The sequence below is a fragment of the Nomascus leucogenys genome, chromosome 7b (assembly GCF_006542625.1).
Source record: "Nomascus leucogenys isolate Asia chromosome 7b, Asia_NLE_v1, whole genome shotgun sequence".
NCBI lineage: Eukaryota > Metazoa > Chordata > Mammalia > Primates > Hylobatidae > Nomascus > Nomascus leucogenys.
Genome location: NC_044387.1, coordinates 102561203 through 102577345, shown reverse-complemented (window position 1 = coordinate 102577345; position 16143 = coordinate 102561203). Strand labels below are relative to the sequence as shown.

The 16143-nt window shown below is 37.5% G+C and overlaps 1 protein-coding gene across 1 annotated transcript in view; it reads right to left on the bottom strand.

The window, feature by feature from the left end:
• TENM3 (teneurin transmembrane protein 3) overlaps nucleotides 1-16143 on the bottom strand; it is a 1583118-nt gene that overhangs the window by 433373 nt on the left and 1133602 nt on the right. The window contains exon 7 of the mRNA XM_030816348.1: nucleotides 11875-12153. Within this exon, the coding sequence (XP_030672208.1) occupies nucleotides 11875-12153 (279 nt within the window). The remainder of the gene's footprint in view (nucleotides 1-11874; nucleotides 12154-16143) is intronic.

Sequence of the window (16143 nt, the reverse complement as noted above, 5' to 3'; positions counted from 1 at the left end):
CTCGAAGTCCATCTCTGCCTTCAGGTTTCCTTATACCCTGAGTGACCCAGTTCTTCATACACCCAAACAGAATAATGGACAGAGGCAAGAACTGGCAATTCACAAAAGAAGAAATACAAATGGCACATACATGTGAAAATGTATTCAACTTATTAATCAAACGAATACAAATTACAACAAAGGTAAGACACTGTTTCATCTGTCAAATTGTCAAAAATTTAAAGCATGGAAACACTCCCTGTCAGTGCCCTGGGGGAAAAGGCACTTTTGTATACTGTTGGGAGTATAAATTGATGCAAGCTTTTTCACAGGGCATTTTGACAGAGCGTATCAAAAGCCTTAGGTTGTACAGCCCTTTGGCTCTGAAATTCCACTTCCAAGAATTTATCCTAAGGTAATAACAGAATTAGAGGCAAAGATTTAGCCACTGAGATAATTATTGCAGCATGACTTATAGTAGCGAAAGTTCAAACCTGGATGTCCAACAGTAGTAGATATGTTAAATTATGATAAATCATGGCATGAAAAAAGTACTATGTTATAGAAAAAAATCTAATAGCATGTGGAAACTTAGGTGAAAACTGAAGTTGCAATTTTTATTTTTTAAAAAATACACACACACACAGATTAAGAATAAAAGTGTAAATCCTAAAAGAGAAACTAGTTTTTATTATCCATCTGCTTATCTGTGTTTCCCAATAAACATGAAATGCTAAATCACATCATAGATAAATTAAGGGCATTGATTTAAACACTCAAATGATTTATTCTTAAGTTCGTTTGATCTAAAGTTCCACTTTTATCACCTGTCATATCCCGTCATTTTACTTGGGGTATTAAGACAGTACATTACAAATCATGACTAGATGCTTTAAAAATTCCAGTGATTATGTGAAACCATAAACTGTTTAAATGGGTTCATTTAAATAATTTGGTTCACCTATAGGCATATTTTGTACCCTGCCATCTATACAATGGTACTCCAGTCACAATAAACGAGACACAGTCCATTACAAGAGAATATTTTGTACTTGTTTTCTGTAGCAATTGACATTTCATTCAACTACTTTCAAATCCCCTAAGAATCTTCATCTGCTGTATGCCAAAATTTTAAGTAAGTTCTTTCTTTGTGAACGTTAACACTCCTATATTAACCAGTTGGAAGGGCAAGCATACTTCACACTGATTACTTTATATTAGCCAATTTAGTCAGAAAAAATTTTTTCACAAAGTCATAATTTTCCAAGTTTGTAATATGCAAATAATAACTATCACTCTGGCTTTTAATGGCCTATTTCTATTTCTCTTGGATATATCACTTGTAAGTAGGTTTTATGGTTCCCTTTTGTATATACATTCTTTAAAATAATGTTTGTCTCGAGTGTTCATTAAAAACCTAAATCCGATTATATAACTTTATAAACATGCATTTTCTTTTTAAGCAAAAGAAGATTGCTAGTGCAAAACTATGTGGCGGTTACTAAGGAGGAAACTTATTTCCTAGCTATTAACTTAGTCCTCAGGGCAAAGACCACACACACACATATATTTGTATAGATGTACATATATGAATATATACATATACATATTCATATATATACACACATATATGAATATATACACATACATACACACATATATGAATATATACACATACATACACACATATATGACTATGTACACACATTCATATATATACACACACATCTATATGAATATATATAAATATCACATACACACATCCAGGATCAAGGAGAGGAAATCAGAAGTTACCTATGTCCCTGGATTAGTCCTGAGAGCAATCCTATAGTTCTGGCTCCAAAGCTAATAACTGTTTTCCATTAGAATCTGGATGTGTAATTCCAGTTTCACAGTTTTATAGAACTATTTAAAGTAAAATATCAATTTTGGATAAGAATGTACTTCCCCCCCAAACCTTCTGATGACATGGACATTCAGTTCCATCAAATATTATCAATTTATACTACACCGACTTAAAATTGGTTATGATTTCAATCAATCTTAGACAGAAAGGTACCTTTTTCAGTAAACCTTTTCTATAGCAAACACCAAATTAATTATGTATATAAAGTTGTGAGATGAAAAGTACCTTAAAAAATAAAACTTTTGAGGGACCCTCATTACCCACATTCATACTCCAAGGACCCCTTCACTCCTGATTCCCAGAGGCCGGACGCTTTTCATTTTCCCTCAATCGCCTCTACTCCACCTTCTTGTTCTGCTACTCCATCTCTTTCCTTAAGAAGATGCTGAAATGTTTTCCAATTATACAAGCACCTCCATCCCTGGATCCCCCAGCCTCGCTCTCTCCTTCCTTAGACGAGCTTTGGAGAGAATAATCTCCACTTGCTGGTGCCACATTTAAGGTTTTGGTTCAACTCTGAACTACCACGATTTGACTTCTACACTCACTACACATACATTATCCTCGCTGGAAGCTTTTTCTCTGAGATGGGGTGTCCCTATGTTTCCCAGGCTGGTCTCTAACTTCTGGGCTCAAGCCATCCTCTCACCTCAGCCTCCCTTCTGAGTGCCGGGACTACAGACACGGGTATTGCTGTACCCAGCAACTTTTGGAAGTTTTTGACTCTGCCAATCACAGTATGTCTCTTCTGTTGTCTTTTGTCAATTAATCTTTTGGGGTTTTTTTTTGCCTCTATAAAAGGTCCTTCTTCATGTCTTTTATTGGTGCTTCATCTATACCCTTATGTTAAATATTGGTGAGCTTAGGATTCTAGCTTCACTCCTCTTCTTTTCTCATTCTATTTGCTTTCAGAAAGAGGTTTAATTCTGCCCTGTGACTTTAACTGCAATAATATAGATCACAGAGTAAATATTTTTACACAAAATCTAATTGAATTTCATATATATAGATAGTATATATATATAATTGGCTAATAAATTACTGAAATTTGATGGCCCACAGACACCTCAAACACTATGTCTTCTCATGTGAATTACTAACTTTGCCACAGACAAAATACTTTAACTTTCAACTTGGATTATACCATCATTCACCGAGTCTCTCATGTTGGGGAAGACAGTCTCTTTAAATGTTTCTCTTCTCCCAATTAATCATCAAATCTTGATTCTACTTAAATGGATCTCCCTTTCCTTTCTGGTTTTTGATCCAAACTCTTCTATTTTCCTACTTTGATAATTATAATACTACCTAACTGGCCACTTTGCTTCCAAGTTTGACCTCTAAGTCAATTATTTTTTCCATTCAACAAAACGCTTCATTTCCAGGTTCAGGTATTAGGTGAGGTGAGCACAGAGGTACAACAGTGAACAGGGCCATGTCCCCAGGGAGGCTGCTCTCCTTGAGGGAAGACAGTTAACATTCCACACTGCTTTCCGGGTACTCTGTAAAATGCAAACATGACCATACTATTCCTCTGCATTAAAATCCCTCAGAGCCTCCCCATTGCCTTCAGGAAAACGTGCAAATCCCTTAGCATCACCATGAAGACTTTGCTCTGGGGCTACTTTTGTAGCCTCGGGTGTTCCAGGCACCAAACTCCTCGTGGCTTTTGGAGCATTCCCCAGGGATGTTACACATTCTCCTTTGCTGTTCTGTCTACATCTTGAATTTCTCTACATCCTTTAAGCCTCTGGTCCAATGCCGCTTCCTTCCTTCTTTATGAAACATTCTTTCCTCTCCTGCCCCCAGTCTCTGTTGGCAACAATCAGCTCTGGGCTGACACTGACTCTGCATATTCTGTTGTGATAACACTAACCACATTAAAACCTAATTACATGCCTACTTGCCGGTTTGCCCAACCACCCTGTGAGCTTCTAGACATCAGGGAGTACATCTTACTCATTTTCGCTTTTCCAGCACCTGGTACCATATCCAGCATTTATGATTCATTGAATGAAGACTTAGTTGATATACTAAATCAGAAATCTATTCAATAAGTTACACTCAAACTTTATTTAGTTTTCAGGTTCTGTGTGACTAAAGTCAAGGCAGTAGTCATCAGACATTTTTAGTTGCTCTTTTCTGAAGTGTATATGAATTTCTATCCATTTTAACATGCATTCAAATAGGTTTCACGTTTAGTTTGCGTACAGTCTATTTATTATGGAAAACGATCTCAAGTCAACTAATAAACATAAGAAAATTTCAATGTAGTGAAGTTAGTATTCAAACCATTCAGTAAATAATGTACAAGATAATCATGTATAAAATTGTATGTGCATGTAATGTTAATAAACAGAATTATTATGATTTGAGAAGAATATTCTTTAAACAACACCAAAAAAAAACCTCAGCTGCTTTTCCAACACTTCAATGCCCACGGAATGGCAAATAAACTAAGGTTCTATGGCTCTAACACTTATTTTTTCTATTTCAGTGATAATTACATCAATAAGCCTGATTCAGCACTCACTGCTATTCAATTCATTAATTAAAACAATTTTACTGCTACCACTGTGATTTTTCAAGGATATCAAAAACACATTCAAAAACCAAAATAGCATACATCCTCAGTTTTGATACATTCATAGCATGCTTCACTTTAATTTCAACTCTACAACTAAAAGAACATTTAGAATTGAAACAGAGATGGCATATATTCTGTATACTTTAACAAAAACACTTAGAACACAAATTGAGTTTAATAAAAATGGCAATTTCCACGTGAAGCATAGCAAACTGCCAAGCTTTCTGAAAATCCTCTCAGAATAGAAAAATATGAATGTATATAAATACTTAAGCCTGTAGTAACAACAACAGTAGTAAACTTTACAGTTGTTTCAGTTCTAGTTTCATAATACTAAATTTTTTAGGATTTTATTTAGATCATAACTTTTTTTTTTTTTTTGAGCTGGAGTATCCCTGTTGTTGCCCAGGCTGGAGTGCAGTGGCGCGATCTCAGCTCACTGCAACCTCCGCCTCCCGGGTTCAAGCCATTCTCTGCTTCAGCCTCCCGAGTAGCTGGGATTACAGGCATCCGCCACCACGCCCAGCTAATTTTTGTATTTTTAGTAGAGATGGGGTTTCACCATGTTGGCCAGGCTGGTCTCAGACTCCTGACATTGTGATCCCCCCACCTCAGTCTCCCAAAGTGCTGGGATTACAGGCGTGAGCCACCATGCTCGGCCAGTTAAATCATAACTTATTATACTAAAAAGTGACTTGTACATACCCATGAAGTGAATCTATTTCATCCTTAAATGAAACATGGAAGCTTTTGCTCAAAGAATGACAAGTCACTATTGAAATTGTAAATATATATCTATCAAGGCAATGTAGTTATTTTTATATATTAGGAACTACTTGATGGCATTTTGCAAAGCAGCACTTTAATTCTGAGCCTGATTTAGTAAGCCCACCGACATATTACTTTTCCTGTTTTTGACATTCTAGTGCACATAAAACATAAAATATAATTTATCACAGGGCACCATGCCAGAAATGACCATTACATGCCGGAAGAGGGCCCACAGTGAAATTTATATTCAAGCTATAGTTTAGTATGTATAATAGAATCTCATAAAATTAGAATAACACTGAAATGCCATGTGTTTCTTACAGCAACAGAATTCCATTTTATGTATTTCAATCAACATCCAAAGTAGGCTCAAAAAAGGTTCCTGGATAAAGTTGAAGGAATGGAATAATGCTAGTGAGGTGAAAAAGTACACCTCTCTTCAAATCATCTTCAGAAAACTAAGATAGTGCCCCTTCCTCCAAAGAGCTAGGAGAGATGTGGCATTTGTGTTGTCCTAGAATGATCGCAAGTACATGACATAGCTGGCTAGCGGTTTCTCTCAAACTCTCCTAGAATTTGATCAGCACTGGAAGAGCTACAAGTCCGTCTATTTCCTCACTCTCTCACCTATCTGCAGTTGTTCAGGAAGAGAAGAAATGGCATTGCCCTCCTTTCCAGAGAACATATTCTGTTTGACATGGAAATCTGGATTGCAAAATAGCTGAAGTTCTCTCTTTAGAGATTGATGGAAATGCTATCACTACAGTCACTTATCAAATTGGTTTAAGGGGTACACCTTTTTCCTCTTAAAATACAACAGTGCAACTTTTAGACTTTATCTCTCCATACAGAAAGTAGACTTTTAAAATACTATTTCAAAGGACAAGTGAAATTGATTCCTTGAAAAGTGTTTCAGCTGGCAAAGCAAGTGTCTATTACATTTAAAAAGACTGCACTTTAATGTTATACCCTTTTTCATTAGCCAAATTAGCCCATAATACTTCAGTATCATGCACAATTAATGTGGCATTAGTGGGGTCCTACAACAGGTACATTGCTCAAACTTAGGTAAGAAACGAAGTCTTCTTGGAAGGATTTATTTTACTGTGTGAACTGATGAGCATCAGTTAAATTGCCTTTTAATTGACCAGCTGTCTAACTAACTAACGTGCCTTTGAGGGAAACACTGTTTTTGAAATTTTCTTTGGCCAGGAGGGGAAGGAGCATGCTAAAATCTTTGAAGTCTACAGCCATCAGACTAATTATCAGCACCATTTAATGTAGATTCATTTAATTACAGTAAATTAAAAAGGATGTGGGGTTTTGGAGAAAAATAAGAGAGTCAATAAATGGTGACAGAAATTCCAGACTGCGCAAATGATCAGTGCCCTTTCTGGAAGACACCGTGAGTTCTCCTCCATCTTGCCAGAACATTTGATGAATGCAGCCCTGGGGTTGGGTGAGGGGGTAAGGAAGGAGGAGTGGGGGAGGGGAGGAGGAGATCTCTATTGTGGTCCAAACTAGGTAGGCACTTGATATTGTTTATTTAACTTAATCTTCATAGCCACATAAAACAGATATAATTTTCCACCTTTTACAAATAATAATGAGGGCACACACTTATTCGGAACTCACTAGATGTCAGGGAGTTTTGTAAGCACCAGACATACCTGAACTCATTTAATGCTCACAACAGCCCTGACCTCATAGGACTATACCCTGTTTACTGTTATCCCTATTTTACAACATGGAAACCATGGCACGGAATGGTGAGCAACTTGCCCCAGGTCTCAAAGTTGGGAGGTGGTAGTGCCCATACGAAACCAGGAGTCCCGCCTCCGGGCACCACATTTGCAAACACTGTCCTCAGTGGAGGCTCTCGGGGTCCTGAGTCACGAGCAGGTGGAAGAGCAGCGCCAACGCTGCCGGCCTGCCTTACATCAAAGGTCATCTTTCTCCAAGGGGGCTAACAGGCTGAGGAGGCAGGAAGAAGGAGCTAGACTCCAACAGGAGAGTTCCACCCCTCCAGAACTCAGCAGGCAGCTGAAGGAGCAGACGAGGCATGCAAGAGTTGACAACTGCCACTCTAGGTGATTCAGGGGGTAACTATCACAGGGGATGAATGAAAGAATGTGAGCCCTGACCAGTGTGATTCCAAATCCAGGCACCTGTGACAACGCCACACTGGCTGGATGACAAAAAGCAATAGATGCCTGGCTGCTTCTGGGAAGCAATGCATATGCAAACATTTTATTTATTTATTAAATCACAAAACGAACTGTATTACATGTTTTCCCACTTACATTTCTTTGCTAAATATCTTCACTGTCCTGATGACTTCTGGTTCTTATTTCCTTGATACCAGGAGCAACCCTACCCTTCTTTGGATTTTCTGCACATCTCTTGACACTGAGTTACTCTCCATGGAAACATTTTTAAAGCTTAAAGACTGATGTTTTGGGGAAAAAAAAAAAGTCGTTTGTTCTGACATTTAAATAGGTATTTGGAACTGAGGTCAGATTATAGCACTTGCAAAGCTGGGTGGTGGGACTTCAGTCAGGGGTCTTTTAACAACACATCAGTGGCCAGGCGTGGTGGCTCACGCCTGTAATCCCAGCACTTTGGGAGGCAGAGGCGGGTGGATCACGAGGTCAAGAGATTGAGACCATCCTGGCCAACATGGTGAAACCCCGTCTCTACTAAAAATACAAAAATTAGCTGGGCGTGGTGGCATGCACCTGTAATCCCCGCTACTCAGGAGGCTGAGGCAGGAGAATGGCTTGAACCCGGGAGGCAGAGGTTGCAGTGAGCTGAGATCACGCCACTGCACTCCAGCCTGGGTGACAGAGCGAGACTGTCTTAAAAAACAAAACAAAACAAAAACCACATTGGAGACAGGAGAGATGCCTACAATAAACCAGAGCACACTGAGGATTCTACCTTTGACTGGGGTATCCCATCACACGGATTTTATCATCTTTCACCCATTTTTACTCAAACTGCTGTTAGTAGGTGATCCCAAATCACCGTCTCTCCAGAACTTGCCCTGGTGTGTGGCAGCCCCCTATGACAACGACACCACAACAATCAGTGGGTGCCAAGAAAGGGCTTCTCCCATATCCTTCATTTGGAACAAGATTAATATTTGGAATTACATAGGAAACTCAATATATACTGTAAAAAAATTTTTTTCTCAAAATTCTTTTTAACGTCAAATCCCCATGACTGGTGAAAAGTTAGTTTTGCAAAAGAATAAATCTTATCACTTGTTTTGAATCTCAGCTAACAGAGAGCTGTGTGACACGGTCCGAATGTTCTCTTACTCTTGTGGGAGGCTCGGGCCATCAAAATTTCATTAGCCTCACAGCAGTTCTAGCGCCTTCTTAACCTGAACTGTTGGCCTCTTTATCAATAAATAAATGGAATCTAATCCCTTTTAGTGACTAAATTCTTCTTTGAAGTTGTAGCTAGAACATCAGGCACTCTGCTTGCATAATTTTGCAATGTTGAATAACATTATTTTTTTCTGGGAAAAACAGCCTTATTCACAGTTATTTCAAATAAAGAAAACAGTCAAGGAAAGCTCTCATGTTAAACTAGATGAAAACACATCAGCATCTGCCTCTTAAGTTAGTTTCCTTTTGGTGAGTTGTTTCACCCATCTCCTTCTCTTTTCAACCTTTAGTGATATAATAGAACTTCCAAGAACACATCTCAAGCTAGTACAAAAATGAATAAAAAAGAAAATGAAAAGAATTGAAGAGTCAAAGGAAAATATAACTAGAAAATCTATAGCTTTTTAAGTTAGAGCAATTAAAAATACCTGAAGATAGTAGAATTGAATTACTTTTGTAACTTTATATTAGAATTACTTGACTAAAAGTAGTAATATAGATAAAAATGTGAATTAGTTTTGAGACGATTATTTATAAAGTTGTTAGAAGAACCTATGTATGACTGCAAATTTCACTTCTTACTATAACCCAGCTTAAGGGAAAGACACATAATTTTTTGCTATCAGGAAAAAAATCCTCAATGCTATTGTTTAATTCCACAATTCAAAATTATAAGGTCTGCTAAATACTTCAGAAAATTATGCTTCCCTATATCTTAATGTAATTAATTACATTAAATGAAATCTTGTTCCTTCTAAGTAATCACTGAAATTTCAGAACAAATAAATTAATTTGAAAAGGTCCTATGGACATATGTTTTAAATATATGCAATAGCCAGTATTCATTAAGACAACATATCTATTTTATTTCCTCTTTTGTTTCTTTCTTTAAACTGCTCTCATTCGAAATTCTTAGACCATCAAAACGTTGTTTAAAAGTACAACCACAACCAAACCTTCGGAAAAAGAGTAAACACAAGTTTAAGTCATCATGTTGCCCAACTCAACAAACATTGATTTTGACACTTTATACTCTTCACTTGGCTGACGTGTTTACTCTCAACAAATGCTGCCAAATGTTCTGAATTTCAAGGCAAGGCCCTTGACACTCTCCCTGTCTCTCTTCATTCTGCTTCCTAGCCACTACTTGGAGAAATTAAAGAGTGCAACTTTTCTTGCCTTAACATCATTCTGAGAACAAGGTCTAGAAGATTCTTGGGGAAACAGTTTCCTCCTCTAGTTAATATTAATCCATGCAAATGGTGAGGGCAGTGGTATGAGAAACTCACAAGTCTTCCTTCCCTTCTCCCTAACATTTGGATATTATATATTGTTAACTAAAGGTTACAAAATTTATATTTTCCGAAAAGAAAAAAAAATACATGTGTTTGGGAATCCACCATGAGATCCTTTTAGCAGATGTATAATTTTAAAAATAATAAAATTAATTTATATTTTACCAATACAGATACCATAACAAGACACCTTTGTTATTAGAGAGAAAGGATGACATGCCATAGAAGTTTTGGGTGGAAAGTGCAAACTGACCCAATGTTAACACATATTTGATAGCTATGGATATGGATGATCTATGATGCAGATAATCAGAACTGATCGCATTATCCTGCTGCATTCTAGTCTTCCATAACATCACAGATTTTATTGCGTATTTTAAGAAAATTAAATGCTGGGTGCTACCTTTGAATATGACCATTGTACCTGCCATTGCTCAAGGAGTGTTATGTGAAGTACGGCTGAACAGGAAGCAATATTTATTCCAAATCATACGTATTTAAGGTTAGTGACTTCTGAATCCACTATGAAAATGGATAGAAACACAGGATTTACTGAGGTGAATGGATTAGCTGAGAGAAATGTTGGCATCCTGATTCTGAGGCTCATTTTATCAAAATAACTGTCTTTGTTTCTTCTTTTGAATTGGAATAAAGCCAGCCTCCACCAAGAACTGAAACTTCCAAATGAAGATATTGAGTATATAGTTATTATTTGATCTTGACTTTGGTTTATTGCACTAAGATATTCTACTTAAGATAAGAAATTGATTGCATTTGTTTAAATTAGACCTTTTTTCATGAATAGAAAGAAAATAACTAATAAGCCTTAGGTGCTACTTCACACTGTGACTTAGCTGAAACTGAAGGCTAACAATAGATCCGCTTTCCTATTACAAAGCAAAGCTGCCAAAGTCACCCAATAAATAATAAAATTGAAATATCATTGATAAAACAACCATTTTTCTTTTCAAATGTCATGCAATTCTTTCATTTTAATTTTCTCTTTGCTTTTTGATGCATAGGATATGCATAGCATTAATAACTAGACTGAAATAGCAAGTGCACTGTTAATATTAAAAGCTGAAGGAGAATTTTTTGTTTGCTGCATTGCTGCTGATGCCCCAATTCTTCCTAGAAGCAGCACTGACTAAAAATTAAGTTTTCTTTAAAATTTATTTTTGCATATAAATTAACTTTTTAAAAATCATCCCGCATTGGCAATAGGAAAAAAAAGTCCCAATAATTTATAAAGACATTTTTTTCTTACAATATACAAAAAGCTGCTGTTTGGATATCCTAAAACCCAATTTTTGTGTGTGGATTTAATTGCATAGTAATCCAGTCCCCAAAGAACATCAAAGGCCACACTCCCCCTCTTTACCAAGATTTCAATTGCTCTCATCAACTCGTAAGTTTAAAGCATGATCAAATTTGTTCTTCAATCATTAGAGCCCTGTTAATATAACTATTCTGCGTGCTCACTCATCCATTCTAAGATTTTGCAACTTCTTTGAGATATCTTCAAGAGGAATCTACAAAGATATCTTTGATTGCAAGAGGCTCTGGGGTAAACTTTATCAACACGTGCTTTGCCACCCCACAGAAGACAACAGGTGACATGGTCCAAGAGAAGTCAAAGCTATTTTTTTTTTCTGTAGATGATCAACCTGTTTTCTCAAAACTATAGCCAAAACATTGTGGACTGCTTGCCTAATTTAACAATCTGACGTCAAATATTGATTTTTTTTTTCCAGGAACAAATGCATTATTCAAGGACATTTCTTGAGTTCTACTACATTAAAACAAAAAGAAATGGACAAGAAAAAGAGAGAAAGAAGGATGGGAGGAAGGAGGAGAGAAAGAAAAACATCCCCCCCAGAGTCAACCAAAACAGACAGAAGCACTGAATGCCAACATTATAAAGCAAAAAAGGAGACTTACCGTTCTCACTGTCAGACTTGTTTTCGTGCTCCGTATCTGTCAGGGTGAGGGCTGAGTTGGACCGACTTGACAGGCAGGAGCTGCGGCCTGATTTGACCCCCCTGCCCCAAAGTCTCATGGCATGCTCTGGGGACATCACTGCTTCATTTTCAGTATCAGCATCTGACCCTGCACTGATAGAGTAACCTCTGTGAGGGAGCCCCATTTCCGCACAAAATGCCAGTCCTCTTCGAGTTGCTGGTTCACAAACTCCTAACTGCCTTAGGGTAAAATTCTGTCCTAATTAGGGGGAAAAAAAGATAACAACTAGTGAGTATATGTTCAGTGTTAGTTTCTTCTCTTTTCTTTTTTTTTTTAAGAATGTTTTTCAGAAATAAACACTCAAACATTTAGGCTTTTCAGCCATCAGCACCAGGCGTTTACAGTAGCGTCACATGGCATAGGATCAAGTGGGCGCAATTATGGGAGGAGGGCGGGGCCCCGACTTAGAGCTCCTTTGTCAACTCTTTAAGCCCATAAGTACCTCCAGAGAGATGGGCAAGTAAAGTGGCCCCAACCATGAGAACTCAACCCAGAGAAAGGATTAGTGCAATGACAGGATTTTGTTAAGCAGACTTGTGAGGCAATGGAAATTGTCAGAATTATTTTCTGTGTCCTGGCTCGACTCCCCTACAATAAAATTTTCCCACCCAGATGTCACTCCTTTGGAAGAGAAAAGTTTCCCTTCAAGAATAAGTTACTCAAACAGTAGAAACAGGAGTTTGGTCATTCTTCTTATATTTTTCCACCTTGACTTAGCAATCAATATAACACATAGTATTTTGTATGTATGTATGTATGTATGTATGTATATATGTATGTATGTGTGTGTGTGTGGGTGTATATACACATTAAATGTTGGAGTATAACGTCTAAAAAATTTGCCGCATATTTTGTACATTGTTGACTTTCTAGGCTCTTTGCTTTACTACACACCTGAAAACATCTGTATTGATCAGAGTACACCAATCTTTGCAAATAAAGTGCGCTCTAAAAATAAAGTGGGAGTATTACGTATTTAAAAATTAATGATAAAATCAAGTTCCCTGAAAAATAAATGGCTGTGAACTCTGCAGGCCTTTACTAATAAATTGAGCATAATAAAACTCATGACACTGCAATAACTTAAAGCAAACTGTTTAAATTAGGTGACACTTTAAAATGACTGCTGTTATTAATGACTTTTCCAATCCTGTATTTATTCTGGAAATTTCACATGTTTTATACTACTATGGATGAGAAGAGTGAGAAAAATGTTTGCTTGTCATGCATACATGAAGCTTTTCTATTTCTTGTCTCTGGTTGACATGGTAGAGTGTGAGATTTAGGTGCCAATCAGAATCAAACTATAGGTAAAGAATAGTAACCTACAATGACTGATTTAAATGTTGCTATCTCATAACCAAACCTTTTAAGAATATTAAGCATTTATATTACTCATAGTTTTGATTTCCCTACTTCTACATCTTAAGTCTGTGAACATTTTAATGCTAATAGGTTGATACGAGAAACATACATTATATTTTTTGAAAGAGGGTATTATAAATTATTTGTGATAAAATGATAACATGTTGAATCTTCTCAGAAATAAATCAAACCTAATGGACAATGTAGTAAATATTGGGTTGTAAAGATATTAGCACCCTCCAGGCTGCGGCACATTTTAACTAGTGTGGTTAATTGCTTTATTGCTGTGGTCATATCAGAAGTTGGAATCAGCTTTATCTCGGTCAGACTTCCAAATGGATTCCGACAATGATACTCATAAATAATGAAAATCAGTTGCTACAATTAGCTGCAAATCAAAGTGTGCTTATCAGAGAGCTGTGAACAAGTATCTGAACCAAAAAGTATGTCAAAAGAAGAAGTAAAAGAAGAGAAAAAAAGGAAAAAGGGCCTGTGCGTTGAACAGTGAGAAAGCAGGCAAGCTCACTGAGATGAGACACAGTGTTGTTAGTACGTTAAAATCATTACTGCAGATTGTACTTATGAAAGTAAATCTGAACAAGGTCAGTGTCCACGTGAACAGTTAATGGAATTGCTGTGGAAGAGCTTACCCACTGCTATTTATATGTCACTTGTAACACACGGGAGGACTCTAAAACATGTAGATATTGCCATCATACATGCTGATTTGTCAAAATAAGGATGCAAAATAATTTTTAAAGGGAAAAAATAAATAAGATCCTTTGCTTTTTGCCTCTATTTTGAGAGGTGCCCACATTCAGAAATGAAAAGAGAAATAAAAGGCCAGTAACAACTCTCTTTCAATCTCTACAATGTGGCTTGAAACAATTTCCAAGTGATTGGCTTTTCACACTATTGCCATCTTGATGCAAAAAATCTATGAGGTGAAGGAAGCAGAAAACTGTAATCTTTGTTACCCAGGCATGTAAACACAGTTCACTTTGCAACTAAAAACACAACACATCATCCCTATGAATTGATATATGTATCCCAAACTCCATAAATACTTCCCTCCATTGACTTCCCTCTGAAGTCAATGTCTTACAATGATTCAAAATTCTCCAGGGCTGCTTCTGAAATGAAGCTACGATGCAAGCACCACAGCAGGAATCCCTGTTAGATTTCTTTACTGAATTAAAAAGTTTGTTTTAGTTTCCCCTAGGAGAGGAAACTAAACTTGGCCTCAGTTGGACCCAGGTTAAAGCCACTCACTAGCTCTGTTTAAGTCACTTTACACTCTATTTTTTCATCTTTCAGGGCTGTCCTGACTTGGCTTAGGAGATGGTTTATGTAAATGTCACTCACACAAAAAAGGGCTAAATGAAAAAATCGCTTAAAAAATAAATACCCAGCCGGGCGCAGTGGCTCACACCTGTAATCCCAGAACTTTGGGAGGCCGAGGTGGGCGGATCACGAGGTCAGGAGATCGAGACCATCCGGGCTAACACAGTGAAACCACATCTCTACTAAAAATACCAAAAAAATTAGCCGGGCGTGGTGGCGGGCACCTGTAGTCCCAGCTACTCGGGAGGCTGAGGCAGGAGAATGGCGTGAATCCGGGAGGCGGGGCTTGCAGTGAGTCAAGATCACGCCACTGCACTCCAGCCTGGGCGACAGAGCGAGACTCCGTCTCAATAAATAAATAAATAAGTACCTTGACAAACGTAATTAATAATCACAGAGAAGTGTATAGTTTGAGAGTAGGGAGAGGATCATTTTCAACTCATTTTCAAATAGCGACACCACCACCAAAGTTGAGTTTTACTTAAGTAATTGCCTTTATTCAAAAATATCCCTACTCCAGACCTCCCTCAGTGCTTCACATTCTATTATTGTCAATTCTCCTTAATGGTTAAGAAATTTTTATTTTTAGGATCCCTTATTTTAATGCAAACATGCCTGGAAAGACCTAACCTTAAACTAGAATAAATTAGTCTATTCCATTATTTCTTGCAATCTAGCACTGTTTAGCAAGATAGGCTACGCTTAGGGAAAACATCTGCAGTTTTGACCAGTGCAGGGAAGATGGAGAGAAGAGAGCTCCCTGACTGGGAGAAGCGGTCGATGTGGAGGAGGGCGGGAGGGCTGGGCTGGGCTGGGCTGGGCTGGGCTTGTACTGGGGAGGGTTTTATGGCAGTGCAGAGAAGTGGGAAGAGGCAGGACAAGGCAACTGAGATGCCCCTGGGACCAGGCTGAACACTGGACAATACTGCGTAAAGTCAGCTTTGGCTTCAAGGAACAATACTTTATTCCCATTTTCCATGTTTTCTTTACATTGGAAAAGCCATGTTCTTTGCAGTAGTTCTAACATTGCTTTAATTTCTTTCTTTGCCTTTCACAGTCTTTATATTAATTCTGCTTGGCCAAAACTGGCAAAATAAGTATTTATCTCCTGCACACTGAATTTTGGTAACCTCGATCAGCAGAGCCAACAAGAGTTTCCCATTACAATTTGAAACAGGACCAAAACAATAAATTGTAGCAAGAACAAAGTACACCTGAGGATGGAATTCACTGTGATTAAAAGGCAAGGTTAGCTTGGATTATATTAGGCATTTTTGTTTTATGACACTCATAAATGTGAAAATCTAGAAAAGGAAAACTGAATAAACACAACCTAGGTGGGTTGCATCATTTTTTTTAGGTTCATGTTTTAAAAAACGAGTGAGGGTACCTGACAAAGTAGAAAGGATGGCATAAGGACAAATATTTCAAATGAGGTTGGCACAGCACAGCTCCCTCTTTAATAAAAGAAGGGGATTG